This window comes from Aspergillus mulundensis, assembly GCF_003369625.1.
Source record: "Aspergillus mulundensis strain DSM 5745 chromosome Unknown scaffold_0, whole genome shotgun sequence".
NCBI classification, from domain to species: domain Eukaryota; kingdom Fungi; phylum Ascomycota; class Eurotiomycetes; order Eurotiales; family Aspergillaceae; genus Aspergillus; species Aspergillus mulundensis.
This window is the reverse complement of record NW_020797888.1, coordinates 864,358-885,517: the sequence shown is the minus strand read 5'-3', so window position 1 is coordinate 885,517 and position 21,160 is coordinate 864,358. Positions and strand designations below refer to the sequence as shown.

At 38.4% G+C, this 21,160-nt stretch overlaps 7 protein-coding genes across 7 annotated transcripts; 5 read left to right on the top strand and 2 right to left on the bottom strand.

Moving 5' to 3' along the window:
* Window positions 1-29: 29 nt before the first annotated feature.
* Window positions 30-1,772, bottom strand: DSM5745_00263 (fungal specific transcription factor domain-containing protein; the record flags this gene model as incomplete). Its single annotated transcript, XM_026742279.1, has 4 exons — window positions 30-270; window positions 329-877; window positions 929-1,589; window positions 1,634-1,772. 4 exons carry the CDS (start codon window positions 1,770-1,772, stop codon window positions 30-32), a joined length of 1,590 nt encoding a protein of 529 aa, XP_026608124.1.
* Window positions 1,773-2,491: 719 nt separating this feature from the next.
* On the top strand, window positions 2,492-4,677 carry DSM5745_00262 (uncharacterized protein; the record flags this gene model as incomplete). Its single annotated transcript, XM_026742278.1, has 5 exons — window positions 2,492-2,790; window positions 2,886-3,129; window positions 3,315-4,029; window positions 4,184-4,495; window positions 4,571-4,677. 5 exons carry the CDS (start codon window positions 2,492-2,494, stop codon window positions 4,675-4,677), a joined length of 1,677 nt encoding a protein of 558 aa, XP_026608123.1.
* An 84-nt stretch (window positions 4,678-4,761) lies between these two features.
* Window positions 4,762-5,580, top strand: DSM5745_00261 (uncharacterized protein; the record flags this gene model as incomplete). The annotated part of the gene is made up of 1 exon (XM_026742277.1): window positions 4,762-5,580. One exon carries the CDS (start codon window positions 4,762-4,764, stop codon window positions 5,578-5,580), a length of 819 nt encoding a protein of 272 aa, XP_026608122.1.
* An 81-nt stretch (window positions 5,581-5,661) lies between these two features.
* Window positions 5,662-6,147, top strand: DSM5745_00260 (uncharacterized protein; the record flags this gene model as incomplete). Its single annotated transcript, XM_026742276.1, has 1 exon — window positions 5,662-6,147. The coding sequence occupies one exon, from the start codon at window positions 5,662-5,664 to the stop codon at window positions 6,145-6,147; it is 486 nt and encodes a 161-aa protein (XP_026608121.1).
* Window positions 6,148-7,055: 908 nt separating this feature from the next.
* DSM5745_00259 (alpha/beta fold hydrolase) lies at window positions 7,056-8,012 on the top strand (the record flags this gene model as incomplete). Its single annotated transcript, XM_026742275.1, has 1 exon — window positions 7,056-8,012. The coding sequence occupies one exon, from the start codon at window positions 7,056-7,058 to the stop codon at window positions 8,010-8,012; it is 957 nt and encodes a 318-aa protein (XP_026608120.1).
* An 899-nt stretch (window positions 8,013-8,911) lies between these two features.
* DSM5745_00258 (oxidase ustYa family protein) lies at window positions 8,912-9,846 on the bottom strand (the record flags this gene model as incomplete). Its single annotated transcript, XM_026742274.1, has 4 exons — window positions 8,912-9,220; window positions 9,293-9,414; window positions 9,465-9,590; window positions 9,651-9,846. The coding sequence occupies 4 exons, from the start codon at window positions 9,844-9,846 to the stop codon at window positions 8,912-8,914; spliced, it is 753 nt and encodes a 250-aa protein (XP_026608119.1).
* Window positions 9,847-10,541: 695 nt separating this feature from the next.
* DSM5745_00257 (uncharacterized protein) lies at window positions 10,542-10,987 on the top strand (the record flags this gene model as incomplete). The annotated part of the gene is made up of 2 exons (XM_026742273.1): window positions 10,542-10,598; window positions 10,673-10,987. 2 exons carry the CDS (start codon window positions 10,542-10,544, stop codon window positions 10,985-10,987), a joined length of 372 nt encoding a protein of 123 aa, XP_026608118.1.
* Window positions 10,988-21,160: the final 10,173 nt, after the last annotated feature.

Here is a 21,160-nt window from a genome sequence, read left to right as displayed (position 1 = left end):
CTGGGCGGACAGCGTGTTGGTGGACGCTTCTATTGTCTCTTTTGTATTGCACCTTGTTTCATGGCATTTTCGGTGACTTCTCGGTATCGTTCACAGTATTCCCTGAGTTTCGATATGCCCTTGTCTCCGGCACTGATTGGAAGCTGCGATAGAAAAGCTTCCACATTGCGAATTAATCGTAGATCAAACTGAACTCGTGGGCTACTTGGATCTTGTACGATCGTAACGGCGAAAAGCTTCAGTGCGAAGACAATGTGAGAGATAATCAACCTGGTATCTTAGCATGTCGCCCATCTGATTGTTTCCATGAGGTCTAGAAGAGACTCACCCACAAGCCAATTGGCTTCCCACAGGGATGAATCTGACAAGCTGTAGTGTAGCACGCGACGCCTCTGCACAAAGTCGGGATGATATCAGAGCCCGGGTATTTAACGATCGAATGGCATTGCCCATTTTGAGAGAGGAATCCAAGCGCAGGGACGCGGCTGTGAAAGAGGCCGTGCGACGGTGTATGGCCAAGAGACAGTTGTGGTAGCTGAGATGCATGTAGACAACCAGCACACAGTTGCCCTGCTTGATAGTTTCGGCTGCAGTAGGACGCCCTGGCCGGTACTCCTCTGGGATGGTATGTTTCCAGTCCTCCAGTCGTGCGTCAAGTCCACCGACTCTGGCAAGTACCTTCGAATCGCTCTTTTTCCGGGCGGAGACCGAGTAGAGCTCACGGTAGACGTCTTCCTTGAGACGCGTAAGAGCGGAGAAAGCTTCGTAGAAGTCAAATGAGCGGATGGAGTCTGTGCCCATTTCTTGGACAGGCATCGCGCGATAAAGATCTCCGTCGCTCAGGTCGGTTGGGGGGTCTCCGCCTTGTAACGCATGGCTGGGACAAGGAAGGTTAGATCCGACCATGGGCAGACCGGGGAACACATACTCTATATCGAGTGAACGGGCGAGTACCAAGACAATCTCGAAGTGCTTTGAGCCATTTGTCTCGGTCGGAGAAAGTCCGTGCAACGTGCGAATGGCCATGGGGATGATCGTGCTGGATGTTTGGCTCTGGAAGGTGCCTATCGAATACACGGCCTGGTACCGTGTAAGCAACCGATTTCGAAAGTCCATTTGATGGGGAACATACCATAGCCACCAAAGCCTGTGCGGAATAAAAGCTCGGCGCTTCCAGGAAGAAGGTGCCCAAGACATCATAGCGTTCTTCCAAAACAGGCCGGCTTGACCGGAGAGTCTCGGGTCGAGGGAAGCGGCCAGCGCAAGGGCGGCATTCACACAGGCCCATTTTGCCGGACAGGGCTCCGGCTGAACTGGGTACTCTAGCTCAAAATGAAGCATGAACTCGTGCTCGTCAAACGTAGGGCAGAAGGTGTTGAAGGATTGGAAGTAGATGTTGAGCAGACACCGAGCGTCATCCTTGGCAGGCAGAGGGATAAACGGCCGGCGGAGGGGAGAATAGTCCATGTCGAGGCTTGGATCTGGAGCGAACATTGGTGACAAGACGTCCCAGTCGAGGGGTTCGTCGCCAACGGCATTCTGCAGCCATTGCTTGCCGACCGAGGAGAAGATGGATAAAGGAGAGGGGCCTGAGAAGTCAGCGAGGCACGATAGGAGGTCAACAGGAACAGACCGGTCTGACCGGAAAGCGACCGGGGGAGGTTGAAGCATAGCAGGGAGGAAAGAGGGTCGGGATGCTCCTTGCACACGAGGTCACTGTATGATAGAGGAAGGCCCGGGAGGTTCGAGGTCTGAGGCACCGCATGTTCCATCATTGGCTGCCCCGACCAGAACCAGCATTTCCCTCATCCACAGGGACATCGAACTGCTCAGGGTGGGAAAGATATATGGCCAGTCCATCGATGGCCAAGACACAAGGGGAGGAGCGGCGCTGGCAGGCTCGGCATGGAGGACCACTTCCCAATTGGCACCGCACCTTGCGCTGACGGCACGACTGAGAGGCCTGATGAACCATGTCAGTACAGGCACGGGGAATCGAGGACTCGTGTGCCAGGGTCAAACCTTGACTGGCCGTTTATTGATCCTCTCGGACTGCATGGCTAGCACTCCGTACGCGTCCGCGGGCCCAACAAACCCGCGGGGAAATCAGTTCAAGGGACAAGGAGTTGAAGGCGAAGCTTTTGAGAATTCCAAGCTGAGTGTGAGGCTCAGGAGCGTTGTCAGTGGAGGCCATTCACAGGACACACCGATATCAGCCACCCCCATTTTACATGCCGGACCCCGGGGCATGCGGCCGTATTACAGCCTTTCCAGCTGGTTTCAGGTACAAAACGTCGGCCAATACAACAACCGGGCTGTATGATACCGCAGATCCTCTACCAGGACAGCGTGTACAACCTTCTTGAAGACGATCGCCGGAGAAATAAACGGCATCCAGACGGCCGAGGATACCTATATGAACTACCAAGGCACGTCCAGACCCCTGACTGTCGAACAGCTCTAACAGGTATCAGGCATATCTTTCGACGACATGCGCAAACGCTTCCGAGGCGAGGCCATTTTCAACGCAGAAACCGACGTCCACTTCCCCCAGCTCTCGGTTGGCGACACCCTGACCTTTGCTGCCAAAGCGCGAGCCCCCCGTACGCGTTTTGCTGACCTCAGCCGCAACGACTACGCCTGCCATGTCCGCGACGTGGTCATGACCATGCTCGGCCTGCGCCATACCTTCAACACCCGCGTTGGCAATGACTTTGTCCGCGGGGTCAGTGGAGGTGAGCGCAAGCGAGTTAGTATTGCCGAAGACATCCTCAGTGGCGCCCCGTTGCAGTGAAGCCCGTCGTTTGATGCAGTCGAAGTAGCAGTTAGTATACCCCCTGGCGTACGTGTAAGGTTGAGGAGAAGAGCTGACTTTGTCCATTCAGACGCGCTGGCTCTCCCTACACCCTTTCGATCTACGAACAAGTCATGCTCTGCTTGCACCGAGGCTTCCAGCGCCTTCGTGGCGACGCCAGTCTGACCACGTCCGCCCCCATTGGCAACTTCATCATCTCGTTGATTGTCGGCAGTGTATTCTATAACCTCCCTGGCGATACCTCCAGTTTCTACTCCCGCGGTGCCTTGCTCTTCTACGCCGTTCTTCTGAGCGCGTTCAGCAGTGCTTTGGAAGTATGCCATATCTCCCACCTTTAGTTCGACCCTTTGATCTGGATAGTGTCTAACTGCAAATAGATCCTGACTCTCCATGCCCAACGTCCGATTGTCGAAAAGCAGGCCCGATACGCCTTTTATCACCCCTTCGCCGAGGCGATCGCGTCTATGCTCATAGATATGCCTTATAAGCTTACAAACAGTGTGACATTCAACCTGCCCCTATACTTCATGTCCAATCTCCGAAGAGAACCAGGGGCATGCTTCACCTACTGGTTCTATTCAATTATCACGACACTGACCATGTCCATGGTGTTCCGTACCTTTGGTGCCACCTCCCGCACACTATCTCAAGCCCTGGTCCCCGCGGCCCTGCTCATTCTCGGCCTGGTCATTTACACCGGTTTTATCATTCCCACCCGAGACATGCTAGGTTGTCTCGCTGGATGAACTACATCAACCCGATCGCATACGCCTTCGAAGCCTTCATGGTCAACGAGTTCCGACACCACGACTTCCCCTGCGCAGAGAGCGGCTTCATCCCGTCCGGCCCTGGATACGTGAACGTCAGCCTGGAGAACCAGATCTGCAGTACCGTCTCAGCGGCCCCTGGCTCGCGCTTCATCAACGGCGACGCATACCTAGCTACCTCGTACGAGTACTACAGCTCGCACCTCTGGCGCAACGTGGGCGTCACCTTTGCCTTCATGATTTTCTTCATGTTTGTCTACCTCATCGCGACAGAGTACATCACCGAGGCCATGTCCAAGGGTGAAGTCCTGGTCTTTAGACGAGGCCACCAGCCGAAGATGGTCAATGACCCTGAAGCTACGACTGCTGCCCCTGCAAAGACAGCGATCCCAACAATAGCGGCGCCCAGATCCAGCGCCAGGAGGCGATCTTCCAGTGGAAGGATCTGTGCTATGATATTACTATCAAGGGCGAGCATAGGCGGATCCTCGATAACGTCAACGGATATGTTAAACCGGGCACAGCGACGGCGTTGATGGTATGCTCCCCTAGCCCTAACTGCCAACTCGATTATGGACGGCACGCATACTCACGAACTTAGGGTGTCCCGGAGCTGGAAAGACGACACTACTCGATGTGTTGGCTACTCGCGTTACCATGGGCGTCGTCACTGGTGAAGTCCTTGTTGATGGCCTCCCCCGTGATAACTCGTTCCAGCGCAAGACTGGCTATGTCCAGCAGCAAGATGTCCACTTGCCGACTTGGACTGTCCGCGAGGCGTTGCAGTTCAGTGCCCTCCTTAGACAGCCTGCCCACTATACAAGGCAAGAGAAGCTGGCGTATGTGGACGAAGTCCTGGAGCTACTAGGCATGCAAACCTACGCCGATGCAGTTGTTGGAGTTCCCGGTGTTGGTATGTCTCTTGGACCTTTCCTCCGTCTTTTCGTGTCCCTGTAAATCGGGTGAACTTGGTTTTAACATGCGTTAGGACTTAATGTCGAGCAACGCAAACGCCTTACCATTGCCGTTGAACTAGTAGCACGCCCTCAACTCCTCCTCTTCCTGGACGAGCCCACCTCCGGCCTAGACAGTTAAACGTCGTGGTTAATCCTGGATCTAATTAAAACCCTGGCCAAACACGGCCAGGCTATCCTCTGTACAATCTATTAGCCCTCTGCCATGCTCTTCCAACGCTTCGACCGCCTCCTCTTCCTTGCCAAGGGCGGACGGACCGTGTACTTTGGCGAAGTCGGCGAAAACTCCTCCACCCTAACCAGCTATTTTGAGCGTAACGGCGGGCATGCAATCACGGACGGCGAGAATCCGGCGGAGTGGATGCTTGATGTTATTGGCGCAGCACCGGGCTCACACTCAGACATTGACTGGCCGGCTGTGTGGAACGACAGTCCCGAGAAACAGGCCGTCGTAAACCACCTGGAAGAGCTCAAGAGCACGCTCTCCGTCAAACCCAAGCCCGAAGCATCTCCCGTTGAATACAAGGAATTCGCAGCGCCAACAATGGTTCAGCTGAAGGAGTGCATGCTGCGCGTGTTCTCGCAGTACTGGCGAACCCCATCATACATCTACTTTAAGATCATCCTGTCCATTCTGACAGCGCTCTACAACGGATTCTCCTTCTCCCACGCCAAGAATACGCAGCAGGGCCTCCAGAACCAGATGTTTAGTATCTTTATGCTAATAACAATCTTTGGAAACCTGGTACAGCAAATCATGCCGAATTTCGTGACGCAGCGGGCAATATATGAAGTTCGCGAGCGCCCGTCGAAGATGTACAGCTGGCGCGTGTTCATGGCGAGTAACATCCTGGTTAAACTACCATGGAACTTCCTTCTTGCACTCCTTATGTTCTTCTGCTGGTATTATCCCGTTGGCCTGTACAGGAACGCCGAGCCCACGGACGCCGTAAATGAGCGCGGCGCCATGATGTTCCTCTTCTCATCGTCTTCCTCTGGTTCACATCAACCTTCGCCCATATGATCATCGCTGGCGTCAAAAACACTGAGACGGGCGGCAACATCGCGACCCTAATCTTCTCACTGCTGTTGCTATTCTGCGGGTATGTCCCTGTCCCCATCCACCACACTCGTCGATAACCCAACCCACACTCGCAGCGTCGTCGCAACGCCCCACAAGATGCCAGGCTTCTGGATCTTCATGTACCAATGCTCGCCATTCACGTACCTCGTGAGCGGCATGCTCTCCACCGCCATCTCCAGCACAACCGCCACCTGCGACGCCATCGAAACCTTCCAAGGTTGGGTTACAGGTCGACCCGCCCGCCAACCAAACCTGCCCTGCGCCGAGTACCTGGGCCCCTTTGCGCAGGCCGCCGACGGCGCAATCCAGAACCCCGATGCAACGAGCGCCTGTGTGTACTGCGCGATGGCGAAGACGGATGATTTCCTCGCAGGCGTGAACAGTTACTGGGGCGCCGCGTGGCGGAATTTCGGGCTCATGTGGGTGTATATTGCGTTCAATATTGTCGCTGCCATTGGGATCTATTGGCTGGCTAGGTTTCCGAAGGGGGGCAAGAGGAAGGCTTAGGTCTTGATGGACTCTGGCGTGCGCCCGCGTCCATCCGGCCTTACTGTTGTTGGAACAGCGAGCGGGCTGTATTGGTTGGGCTGTGGACAGTGCCATCCATGGACGGACAGACTGTCCATGACTGGAGGCTTGGGAAAGGGGGTGAGGGGATGGGAGTGGTGCTTTTCTTTCCATTCTCATTTGGCGCTGGCCCTTGGCATATACGCTGTTGAGGCCGTTGTTTGTTTCTGCGAGGCTTGATACTGCTCTTTCCCTGCTGTGCACTAGGGTACCAAACCATAGATGGATTGTGCGTTTTTATAGACTGGAATTCTTCTGCTCTGAGGTGCCATAGGTTGGAAATTCATATATTAGACTGCTTGACTGTGAATACAGATCCAGTTGCACTGTTTCACGGTGTACTCCTCCGGGTACATGTGTATTCTCAAGCACATCACCATAGGACAGAGTGAGTCCTTATGCCACGCCCTTAACCAGCAAAACGCTAGATTCAAGTTGGAGTTTCTGTAACAAGGTAGGGAGAAGACTGCAGGCAGCATATTCAAAGGTTGCGTGGGTTAGCCCTGCGCATGTGGTGCGGACCAGGTGGGCGTTGGAGAACCTTGGTCTATCCATGGTGCCTAAGCTCACCAGATAAGACCGGACTAGCTGCAACAAGACTAGGACCGAGGCTTAGCAGACGGTGCTTCACTGCTTCTTATGCGTTAGTTTCTGATAGGTCCACTCGCTTACCCCGATACAACGTGCTTAATATATGTGTCGTTAGTGCTTACAGCATGCCCAGGGCTGAGTCGGGGTCGAGCTGAACACCTGCTACCTATAAATCAAGCATCCCCGCGCCCCTGCGCAGCCTCTTTCGAATCGTTCGTCATCCGCAACATAGCATACCAAGATAACTCCTCAATACAATGGCGACCCTCCAGCAAATAGCCCTAGCCACCAAGCCGACCGCGCAGCTAGCATACACCTTCCACCCCGCACCATCAGCGCGCACCAAAACCACCCTCCTCGTCTTCCTCAACGGCCTCGGCCTCCCCCAAGCAGCCTGGTTCCCCGTCATCGCGGGCCTAAAAGAACGCACCGACATCGATCTCCCTGCGATCCTAACCTACGACCGCTACGGCCAGGGCGCAAGCATAGACCGCGACCCCGAGAATCCCGAGGCGCACGACTGCACCGCTGTGATCAAGGACTTGCACCAACTGATTACCCAAATCACCGCCGAGAAGCTGAACATTGAGGACGTGGACTCCGTCACTCTGGTCTTCGTCGCGAACTCGATCGGCTGCGCGCTCGCCCGCCTCTACGCACAGACGTACCCCGGCACCGTCGCAGGCCTACTCCTCCTCGACAGCGTCCTCGCAAACTCAGACTTCGTATCCATCTTCCCGGACCCAGATAGCGCGTCCTTCGACGCAGCTTCTCTACCAGCGACCATCACGCCAGAGATCCTGCGCACGACGCGCGCGCGAGTCCGCGCAATCTTCCACCCCGTCGAAGGCGCCGGCGGGAAAGCAGAGGGGTTGTCGCGAGCGAATCTCCCCTCCCTGCTCCCCGATAACAATGGACCAGCGTTACAGGGCCCCAATGGCAAGGGCCCCTTTGTGACGGTCGTCGGACATGACTTTGACACGTTCGCGGCGGAGAGTACGAGGATGGGATGTCCGGTTGAGCTGAGCATGGAGTATGTCAACCCGTTCTGGCAGAGGTATAATGAGGGTCTGGTGGGGATTACGGATGGAGGCAGGGCGAAGGGGCCGGTTATTGCGAGGGGTGCTGGGCATTTTATTCAGAAGGATCGGCCGGATTTGGTGGTTGGTGAGATTGTTGAGATTTTGGGGAGGGTTTTTGCTGAGGTGCAGTGAGGTAATATAGCAGGGGAAATTGCCTCAAGCTACATGTTTGTTATGATGCGGAGTCCTTGGGGAGAATGGTGTATAAGATAAGAGATCAAAAACAGCGATGATAGATGGTTATTATTGAGTTCATGCGGTGTTGGTATAGGACATGCCCTGGGTTGAAGGGTAACCCTAGTATACGGTATGGATCAGCGCAGATAGTGAGGGCGACAGAGCAAGATGGGAAACCAACGGAGTTCCCGGTTCCTCATGCATTCCTCTCTATGCATATCATATCTTCTTACTTCATCCATTGCCTGCAAATGACCCTCGAGAGCCAGGTATAGTCGGACAAGACCCCTCGGCACATGCTGAAACAGAATGTCCACAGCTCTTCGTTTTGCATCGTGTCCTGAATCGGAGATCGCTCTCTTGTTGTTGATGCCGAAGATCATCGGCGACCGCGACGGACTGTCCCCAATGGGGGATAAGATGGTCCCAGCACAGGAAATAACATAACCTCCGTATCAAGCACGGACAAGCTTAAGATCTATAATTACTACCCGAGATGTCTTCTTTGCCCAATTGGACTGGTCTCATGGATCTCAGGGTACCATAGATGGAACATCATGCGGCCATGGAGTGACGTCCCGCAATGTACGTGCCATTTGCTACTCAACTTGCATTCTTAACGGTTGCAACAGGTATAAGCATGACCCTGCAGGTGGGCTCATAAGCTGGTTCTGCTTTCCGCTGGGAAACAAGGCAGGGCTTCGTCACCTACAAACACAACGAGAATGGGGATTGCTCGACTGTAAAGGCAACCATAGCTTGGCTGCGTTGAGGCCACCACTTCCTCACCATCTAGCCTGCTTCACAGCTTTGTCTGCCCTAATGCAGCCTTTCATGTTTGGCCTGGACTCAAATCAGACCTCCCGCTTCAACGGATCCGGCACCCAAGTCTCAAAATCCACCACGCCCGCCGTCCTCTCAAACGCCCACTCTCTGATAGCCTCGAAATCACGACAAGTATGCACGACCCGGCCATCCGCCTGCCATCGGTGATGCTCCTCCGACCACACCCAAGTAATCGGCGCCACATCGGACGAACACATCAGGCTCTGACGCAGGGACTCGGAGCAGTGGTCGAGATGCGTCCAGAACCTCCGGACTTCCTCGGGATCGCTTTCATTGACGCCCATCTCGTGGCCCCAGGCCTTTTTGTGGAGGTGGTGCTGGATAGTCCGGTTACCTGGTTAGTATAAAATACCTAATATGCACTTGAGGGGCTCCGAGGTAATACGCACTAGACAGTGGAGTTGGTGGAAGACGTCAATCTCGACGACGTAGTTACCGGGCTCTGAAGATAGAGGGAGGGTATGGTTGACTAGCTTCGCAGCATCGGACGTCGGGATCTTGATGATTCCATCTGTAGATAGGCATTAGCTCCAGCATCGGGTAAGAAAAAAAAAAGCATACAGTTATACAGATCCTCCCATGCCTTGTCATAGGCCTCACTTGGCGGACCCATATATGGCGATTTCTGGCCGTCAAAGCCACTGGAGAACGTTTGCCTCCTGTACTGGACGATGCGGTTGGCTGGTGCTGTGAGGCATTAGATTCCGTTGGTATGGACGTGCTTCCACCTCGTTCGGAAGGACGTACAGAAGACGGGATTTGGAATCATAATATCCGTTGATGGCTGGTTCATCTTGAATAGCCAGATCACATTGATCAGGACGCTGACGCACAAGGCTGTATGGACGAAGTATTGCCACATTCTGCTCTTGTGTCTTTCCCCGTTGATCATGGACCATTCAACCTCTTCACTGTCGTTTTCTGGGATATCTTGGTACTTCATCTTCTCGAATGAGCGTCTACAGACGTATTGCGACTCGGGCGCCAGGTAGCGGTAGGTATTGCGAAGCTTTGAATAACAGAATAATGGTACGCAGGGAGGAAGGAAAGTAGCGCTTCAGTCTGTGTGGTGAAGTATGAACGCGATGACAAGCTTGGCACTAAAAGATTTAAAACTAGGCATCCGTGAATCAAAGGGGATATCTCAGTCCCTCTAATACGGTCGGGATAGAGGCCTGCGAGCTGGGCAGCAGGGTTCTTGCGAGCGGAAAGCTTGGCTCTCGTATGCGTATAGGGCGTGCTTGTTCAATGCCGATGCGGTGTGACTGCCTGCAACTCTCATGTAGGAAAAATGCCGTGTATGTGATGCCATTTATACCATAAGCACGGCTCTGTCTAATGTTTCTACCATCCTATTGCCCACTCTTCAGCCCTACCTAGCCCAGTATGGCTTCAAGCCCCCCGTACCGCTCCCGCATACGGTTACGCTTACGATCACCCGTCTAGGGCTGGCCGGGGCGTCAGAACGGGCTCACTGCTATACCAATGACGTCCTGGGGGATTCGGCGCGGGACCTCAAAGAAACGTATAAAGCCAACGTTGAGCGCCAGCTAAAGGCCGATCCAACAAACATCTTACCGTCTCTTACAGTTTCAATTTTATCTGTTCAAGCACCTGATACTCGGCTTCAGAATCAAAATGAAGGCCTTCCTTACCACCGCCATGCTCTTCGGGGCTGCTATCGCTCTTCCTGCTGTACGTGTGCGACCTCCGTGTTTCCCCCTCTACCCCGTTCATATACCTATTTTATCCTAACCATGTTAACATAGGACCTCACCAAGAAAAGCAACAACGAGGCAACGGTCGAAGCCGCCAACAGCTACACCGAATTCGGCTGGGTCGGCAACGGGAAGCGTGGCAACCGAGACGCTACCGTCGAAGCTGCCAACGGCTATACCGAGTTTGGCTGGGTGGGCAACGGAAAGCGCGATGAGAAGGCTGCTACTGTTGAGGCTGCCAACGGGTATACCGAGTTCGGTTGGGTAGGGAATGGCAAGCGAGACACGGAAGAAGTCACGGTTGAGGCAGCCAATGGATATACTGAGTTTGGCTGGGTTGGGAATGGAAAGCATGCCAATGAGTAAAGCTAGCACGGTTGTGATTAGAGGTTCGATATAGGTACACGCACGGCCTCAAAAAGAACAGTTGAATTGACTGAGACTGCGGAAAGTGTTATGGCACGAAAACCTTGGAGTGATACTATCCGGGTATAGCTATAACCACGGTCTAATGTATTTGCTGGAAGTGGGTGCCTGAGGCCACCGGCGGCCTTAGGGCTCCGGTAAAGGAAGGTTCTTCCAGCTTAAATAGCTACTTATAAAACTCTTTATTTATTCTTAGAATACCTAGCTAAGCATACTAAGTAATATAAAAAAATTTTATATATAATAATTATTTATTTTTTTTAGTAAATTATAAGCCTGGGTTTACTTAACTTATATACTTAATTAAAAGTTTTTTTTTTAAGTTAACTTATATTAACTAAATATATAGCATTTTCTTATTTTACTTATTTAATTTTATATTTCTTTTTAACTTTACTAGTTATTATAGTAGTTAAAAAGCCTTATACTTAGGGTAAAGGCCTTATTATAAAGGTATAAATATTATAGCCTTATTTTATTTTATATTAAATTTTTTATTTATTTTTTTTTATTTTTACCTTTTTAATTAACTTTTAATTTTATAAACACCTGCTTTTTAAGGCCACACGTATTTAATTTTTTAATAAAAATATGTTTCCCTTAGTAGCTAAAAAATTTTAGGACCTTAAAAGGTAGTATAATACTTTTAAGTTTTTTAATTTAAACTTTAACTTTAACTACTTTTTAAAAATTTAAATTAATTTTTAAATATTTAACTAGCTATTTTTAATTATTAATTTTTTTTATAACTATCCTAGCATAGGCTTTAGCCTATTTAACCTTAACCTTATTATAATAACTTTTTAGGGCTTATTATTTTTAACTACCTTAAATTTTTAATTCCTAAGCACTTTAATTCCTGGCTTTTAAATTACTTTAATTTTTTTATTATTTAATTTTTTTATATCTAGTTTTTTTATACCAAGCTAAAATAAAAAAAAATAACCTTAATTAAAGCAGAAAATATCCTGGTTTTAATATTAAAAAACTAGTAGATTAAATAAAACTAGTAAGTATTTTTAAAGTTTTAAAAAACTAGCTATAACTATTTTTTAAAATAACTAAATTAAAAGCATTTTATAAAAACCCTTACCAGTCCCTTTTTTATTATACTAGCTTTAATAAGTAAAAATATTAAGACTTTTAGTTAATAATTTATTATAAGCCAAGCTAAAAATATAAGTATTAATAATAAAGTTTTAATTATTATTATATTTTTTACTTAGCTTACTACCAAGGTTATTACTATTAAAATTATTATTACTAAGCCTATACCCCTAGTAAACTATAACAAGGCTAAGATTTAATAGTAAAACTAGGACCATGCTATGGCCTTAATTTTTAGTTATTCAAGTTTTAATTTATAAAATCTTTTTATTAATAAGTAAATAATATATAAGTTACTTAATAAGATTAAAAGCTACCTTAAACTTAATATTAATATTATAATTTTTAAGGCCTGGGCTAACTTAACATTTTCATTTTATAATAAAAATATTTTTAATTTTAGTAAGAAACTTAGGGAGATTTAGCAAGAATTTACCTATATTAATATTATTTTTTTTAGCTAAACTTATTATTATTATTTTTTATTAAGCCCTAGGTAATTAATTTAACTATTTTAAAATTATATATTTTAATAATTATATTATTAAATGCCTCCCGGGGGATACCACCATGCTAATTATTTTTTTAAATAACTTTATAATTATTACTAAGTTTATTAAATTTAACTAGAACTAGGGCACTAGTACCCTAGCACTTTTTTTTAATAAAGTATTTAAGCTTAATATTAAATATTATAAAAATTACCTTAATATTATTTAAATATATAAAAATAAGGGTATTATAAATATTACTACATGTTATTATTTTTATTATAATATACTTTTTTATAATTAAAAAACTTATTATTAATTTTATCCTAAGCTTAAAATTACTTAAAAAAATTTTTAGGGTAATAAGGGCGCTAAGCACCCCTAAAAAAATTTTAAATTTAAAAAAAAAATATAAAGCTTACGCTTAAACTAGTATTTATAACTTAAATTAACTTTAACTTTAAATAAAAAACTATTTAAAATAATTTTATTTAATAAATTACCCTAAATAGTAGCTATATATAATATATTATTTATAATTATTTTTTATTTTAAAACCTTAAGCCCTATACTAGCCCTGGTATTAAGGGTATTAACCCTAAAGTTTTTAATACTTAAGGTATTAATATTATTAAGATCCCCTGCCGTGTAAATAGCTAGCTTAAAATTTTAGCTTTAAATAATATTTTATATTACCTAAATATATTTTTTATATTAATTTTTATTTTTTAACTACTAAATAAGCACTACTTAATTAGCTTTAGCTAGTAAAATATAAAAGCTAAAAAGCTATAAGATACTAATATTATTATTTTATATAATTTTAATTTAGTATAGTATATAGCTACTAAAGTTTATAAAATATTTTTTTAACCTTTACCAGGGGCTAGTAATACTAGCTATTTTAATATTAATAATTTTTATTTTTTAAAATAAATTTTCCTAGCTTTAATATTAATAAATATGCTATATTTTTAAAAATTAGCTTAATAAAATAAAAAAAATAGTCCATGGCATGTTGTAGTGGGGTTGCACCCCAACATTAATTCCTGTAGTACTTATAGCCTTGCTACCAGCCTCCTGTACCTAGTTTATTATTTACCTTAATATATATGTTTTTTTTCTTACTATTATTTCTACCTATACTATGTACTATTTAGTCCTAGGTTTTTATTATTATTTAGCTTTTTTAGCTTTTATACTTTAATATTACTTTTTTATATATTAATAACTAACGCAAGGTATATTTTTTTAATATTATAAAGGTAAGAAGGGCGCCCGCTAAACCCTTAAATTAAAAGTTTTTAATATTAATAGTTATACCTTAATAACTTAGGTACCTAAAATTATTAAAAAAAGGGGTAAAAAACTATTAAGGCCTAAAGGTTAAAAAAAATTAAATAGTAAGTATAAATTAAACCTAGTAAATAAGGCAAGTAGGCCACGCATAAAGTACCCTAGTAATTTTTAGGGAAATAATAAACCTAGTAATCCCAAGAAATACTAATTACTTAATAAATATAATAAATTAAATAATAAAATTAGTAAATTTAATATAAATATAGCTAGTAAATTTAAAGTAAAGCTTTTAAGGGCCTACCCAGGTAGTTATACTAGGTGCCTAATAATAAAGTAAAAATATTTTATAAGTTTTTTTTTATAGTTATAAAGTTTTATTTTTTACTAAGTATTTATAAACCTAGCCCTTTAAAAAATTATTTAAAATTTTTAATATATATAAGCTTACTACCTGCTTACTAACTTTTATTATTAAGTAAAAATATCCCACGTATTTAAGTTTTTAAATAAAAAAGGGGGTAAAAATACTAAATAAATACCTATACTTATAACTAAAAATTTTAATAATATATTCCCCGTGGCTAAAGGTAAGCCTAGTAATATTATTAATAAAATTTACATGCTTTTTAGTAACTCCCGCGGTAGTAATGCCAGTGCCTTTAAAAATATAAAAGGTATAGTAAAAAAAAAGTATTACCCTTTATTAATTACCCTTATGCTAATTCCTAGTACTTTAGGCGTGCCTATATTTAATAATAAAAATATAACTAAGTTTTTAAAAGTATATAAGTAAGCCTGTAAAAACTAAAATATTTATAATAAATTAGGGAAAGTTACCTAAGTAACAGGCTATTATAGTTATAGTATTTTAAATATTATTAAAAACCTAAAAGGGTATACTAAATAAAATTAAAAGGTTTTAAAAATTATTATATTAAATAAATACCAGCGCCTTAACTAGTACTAAATTAAGTAATTATACTAGTATTTTAAAAAATTTAAAAGCTAGCCACGCACGTGAATTAATAATTTTTATAGTTATATTATAAAATATAATATAATTTTAGCTTAAGTTATATAAATTAGTAAATTAAATAACTATACTTAATATATTTAATTAACCCAAGGCCTTTTAAGTAACCTAGCCTAATAAGTTTTTAAAAAATCCAGGCTAAAAATAAAAAGCCGCCGCCAGCTTAAATATAAAATAATTAAAAAGTATATATTAAATACCCTGGCAGCGGAAAAACTATACCTTAAGGTTAGTAAAAAGGTTATTATATTCCTAAAAAAAAAAGCTAAAAAAAAAGGCTATATTTTAAATACTTTTAGGTATATAATTAATATTTTAGTAGTTAAGAAACCCCTAGTTTTATTTAATAAAATTATAAGCTAGTAAAAAAGGTACTTTAACCTTGCCTAAAATAATTTTTAAAAAATTATAAAAGCTATTAAAGTATTATAACTAAACTTTAAAATTATAATAGCTTAATAAGCATAGTAGCCCCCCTACCCTTTAAATATATGGTAAATACCACCCCTTTAAGTATTTATATACTAAACCGCCGTGTATATTTCCCCTTAAATTAAAGCTATTTTTTAGTAATACCCGCCTTAGTAGTACCTATTTTAGTAATACTTATTTTAATAATACCCGCCCTAGTAGTACCCGCCTTAATAATATTAAGAATAATAATACCTGCTTAATAATATATTAGTACTCCTAGTTTAAGCGCCCCTGCCTTATAATAACTACTACTATTATAAAACTTTAAAATATTATATAAGCACCTGCACTGTACAAGTAATAAACATAATAAATAAAATATATTATAAAAACCTAAATATTAATAGGCTGCACGTTGGCAAGGTAAAAAATAAAGAACTTAAAATTAAAGGCTAGCTAAAAGTACTAATAGTAAAGTAAGTACTAAAAGCTATTAAAAACTAGTTAAAGCTAAAGTTTTTAAGGGTAAATATTAGTATTATTAAAGCTTTAATTATTAAGCTTATAAATACTAAAGACCTAGGAAAAAACACTAAGAATAGTAAAAATTTTAACTATAAGTTTAATAATTTAATTAAGGTATAACTATAGTTATTTATAGCTAATAAATAAATTAAAAAATATAAAGCTATTAATAATAAGTACCTTATTATTTAATTAGCAAGATTTGGCTAGCATGTAAATAAAATAATTAAGGAGTTTAAACTTTTAAAAAACGCGGAGAAATAGCCCCGGGTAAAGAAAGTAATAAAAGCTATAAAGGTTAAGATATAAAAAAAAAAAAAAAATAAAAAGTTTTAGGTTATTATTTAATTCTAGCTTATAGCTAAAAACAAGCTAGTAACTAAGCTAAAAAAAAAATATTAATAAACTTTATGCTTAACCGCGTACTTTAGTAACTAGTAGCTAATATTATAATTAATAATTTTTTTAAAGTATTTAAATACCTATACTTTATATTTTTTTATTAGCTTTTTATAAATCCAAGCCCTTTTAGCGCTATTGCCTAGATTTTTTAAGTAACCCTAAAAAATATAGCTACTATAAACTTAGTATTAGGGCCTAAGTTAATTAATAACATGCCCTTTTAACACGTGCACGTGATACTTATAAATATTATTATAAAAGGCTTAAGGTCTAAGCCCCTCCCTAGTAAAAAAAACCTTTATATATCCCTAAGTATTAAAATCTTAATTAAAATAAAAAAATAATTTATAAAGGTACTCCTAGATACTAGCACGGAACTTAATATTATTAGTAAATAATTATATAAAAAAATTAACTTGCCCTATAGGCTAAAGCCATAAGTAAAAATAATAGTTATAAATTAAGCTAAGGGCAGCTATGTAGGTATTATAAAAAACCTTTTAATAATTATTAGGGACCTTATATACTAAAGTATTAACTATTTTATATTAAATAATTTAAAAAAGAAATTTATTTTAAAAAGGCTTTTTTAACACCAAGCCTTGTTTATAATAAATACTAAAAAAAATAGTAATATAAAGTATATAATTTATTTTACTAGTTAAAACTAACTTTTAAAAATCCATGTACCCTGGAAGCTATTACTAGCTAAATATAAAAAAAATATTTAGCCTAGGTAAGATTTAAAAAACTAAGCAAGAATTATAATATTAAGTAATTACTTATTATAAAAGCTAGAATAATAATACTAGGGGCCCTAAAATAACTAATAAATAGGATTTTTAATAAGGTGGTTAAATACCTAAATTACGCCCAAGCGCCTAAAAAACTAAAAGTTAAGATAATTTTATATTTAATTAAATATAAAATTACTAGGTAAGTTAAAAGTTACCTAAACACCCCCTAGCTACTTAAAAATCTAAAAATTAAGTTAATTTCACGCTAGGTAATTTCGCGTTTAAATAAATATAAAATTATTAAGCTAATTATAGGCCATAAATTTATAACTACTAAGTTTATACTTAACCTACCTAATATATACAAAGCGCTTGTTAATAAAATTACCTAAAAATTATTAAAACGCCTAAGCAAGCCCCTAAAATATATTTAATAAATAAGGTATAAAGCTAAAAAAATACGCGGGGCATGGCCTTTAAATATAGCTTAGCTAGTAATTTTATTTAAAAAAAAAGTTAATAAAGTATAACTAGTAAATAGCGCGAAAAAAGGTAATATACTAAAAGGCATAAAAAATTAGCAAGAACTTTATTTTAAATAGTACTATTTTTTTTGCCAGGCACCTAAAATAAGTACTAAATTTAACTTTTATTTTTAGTTATAAATTACTTAATTCCCGCGGGGAACCTAACTAACACCTAAAAAAGCCATAAAATTAAAAGTTAAAAATTAATTAATAATATAAAAAAAGAAAATACTACTAGATATATTATATTAAAAAAAAGGAGTGCTAAAATAAGGAACTAAAAATATTAACTATGTGTAACTAAAGGTAGCGCCCCTATAGTAACTATAAATGGTAAAACACTAAGCATAATAAGTACCCTTAATTAAAATCCTAAGAGTAATTTAAAAAATAGTAATTAAAATACTTAAAAAATATTTAAAAGCTAGAATATTTAAACACTCCTAGGGCCCCTATAAAAACCTGTACTTTTTAATTATTAAAAAGACGCCTGGTACTTACTAACTAGTAATTAACACTACTAAGCTTAATAAGGTTATTATATAAAATATAAACCTCCTGCTAAATACTAATAAATTTTTTAATAAGTTTACTAGCATGGCCGTGGCATCTTTTATTAATTAAATATTTAGGTATAACTAAATTACCCTAAACCCTAAAAATAGGGATAAAACTATTATTTATATTATAATAAGTTTTTTTTAATAAATAACTATTATACAAGAAGCTATAAACTTAGTTACCTAGTTTATTAGGGTTAGGGAGAAAATCTTAAAAAAACTAATATTACTAATAATAAGAATATTCTTAAATAATATTAGCGTGAAAGGACCTAAAATTAAGTATAATAATAAAAAAACTTTACTAAAAATTTAATAATATATATTAAAGCATTTAGTAAACCTAAATTACATGCTTTACTTAATAAAGCTTGCCAGGGCCATAGTTTTAATAAAAAAGTTATAATTTTATATAAAGGGGCTTAAAATTATAAGATAGGTATGTAACTATAATAAAAGGTATTTTAAAGTAATAAAAATAATTAAGGTTTTTTACTAGCCCAAGCCTTAAAATATTAAGTAAGTTTATAAATTTACGGGGCTAATAGTAGGGTTTAAAATAATTATTAATTACTATACCCAAGAAGCTAAACCACTATACTTATTACTTTATAAAAACGCCCGCTAGTAATAAAAAAAAAAATAAAAAAATATTTTTATCCGCCTGCGGAAGATTATTATAATATTTTTATATATATTACTTATTAACTATATTATTACCCCACTAATAATTATCTTAGTGGTAAATATAAGCCTAAATAAATAAGGAGCGTGTATTATATAAAAAAAAAATAAAAAATAACACGCGGTAAGATATAACTCTAGTATATAAAGTAATATAAAAAAATAATATAATATTAAAAAAAAAAAATATTAAGGCCTTATAATAGCTTTTAAAAAGCTTAGGTTTTAGCTATATAGTGTGTATTTTTTCCTGGAAATTAATACTAACACCCTGGTGGGCTAGTTAAATAAGTTAATATTTAATTTATTAGGCGCGCTGGTAGTAAGTTAGTTAGTATAAATTTAAATATTTAACTTTATTATAAAGTATGTATTAGGTAATAAAAATATAATTATAAATACCTTATTATACAGGCCTATTATAAAAAAAGATATAGTATAAAAAAATACTAAAATTAATATTAATAAATAGGTAAAAGTAAAACTAAAAGTAATTAAGGCATAAATATAACTAACTAAGGCAAGGGCCTTTAATAAATTTATAAAAACCCTAAAAAATTATAACCCGCTATTAAAAAAGGATAAAAATAAATTTAACCTAAAAATAAGTATATTTTTAAAAGGCTATTATTTAGCAAGGTATTATAAGATTACCCGGTATCTAGCAACCCTATTAAAATTATTAAAAATAAGCTAGTTAAACTATTATAAGCTTTAAGCTGCTATTACTATTTATATCTTATATAAAGGCTACCTATTTTAAAAAGGCTTTAAAGGCCAGCTAGTTTAATAAGTAGTTAATAATATAAAAAAATATTATATAATTTTTAAGGTAATATATAAAAAATTAAGGCACAGGGGGCGCGAAAGCACCTATAATTACCTATTTTTTAGGTACTAGTGGTTAGGTAGCTATATAAATATAGTAGCTTTAATAAAAAAATACCTTATTTATTAAGCTAGGAATCCCTAGTAAAAGTATAAAAAACTTTATTTTATTATTATACTACTTTTTTTTAACATGTTTAATATTAATATTATTTACATGCCTTTTAATACTAATTTTAGGTATGTAGTACTAAAAACGTGCTTATTATTAAAATAGCCTAAAAATAAATTACTAGTTACTATAAATATACCTACTATTATAAAGTTTTTATTTAAATATATTATTTATAAATTTAAAGTTTCCTACTAAATAGTCCTGGATAAAGAACTAGAAATAAAAGGGGAAGTTATTAATATTTTTTTATAAAAGTATAAGGTTAAGCAAGCTAACATTTTGCCATGGTACTTAAAAGTAAACACTATTATTAAATATATAAACTAAGTTATTAAAAATATTATTAATAAACTTACTAATAGTATTAAAAAAAGCTAGACTTAATACTTTTATTTAATACTATAATTTATTTAATTAATAACTTGTAAAACCACTGGGATAACTTTTATTTAAATATTTATAAGTTAAAAAGTAATTTTTTTAATTAAACTTAAAATACCCACATGGGTAACCTTACCTTAAAAAAATATTTATACCTAAGAAAACCTAATTATAATAAAAACCTAGTAAATTAAAAAAAAAGATAAAAATATAAAAAAAGTGGTTTTATAATTAAAATATATTTAAAAAAAAAAATAAAAATATTTAGGATAATAACTATGTTATTAGGTGTATATTATTAAAAAAAGGTAATTATATACTTTTATAAAATAGTAAATAAAAGCAGGATTTAAAAATAATAATTAAACTATAGTTTTAATAACTAGGACCTTACTAAATTAAAAAAGTATATATTAATATTAAAGCTTATTAACTAAGTAAATTTAATAGCACACATATAGCTTATATAATAAATAGTAATAGGTTAAAGCTATTTTACTTAAATAAAAATTTTACTAATAGCACCGCGAAACCCGGAAAACAAGGTAAAAACTTAAAAATAAAAAAATAAAAAGTAAAAAAAAACTAAAATATAAAAAACTAGGTAAATATAGTAGTAAAATAAAAAGCTAGCTAAATATTAAATAAATAAAATTTAGCTATTATTATACTACTATTACCAGCTAAGATAAGTTAAAAAGTTACTAAGTAAAAAGTTAAGAAGTTAAGAAGTTGCTAAGTAAAAAGTTAAAAAGTTATTAAGTAAAAAGTTAAGAAGTTACTAAGTAAAAAGTTACTAAGTAAATTTTTTTTATATTTTGCTATTAGTTAGTTTTCTTTATATTATTTTTTATTAGTTAATTTTTTTTATGTTACCCCTTATTAATTAAAATTAATTTTTTTATATTTTACTTATTATTACCTAGACCTGCTTTAACTATTATAACTTA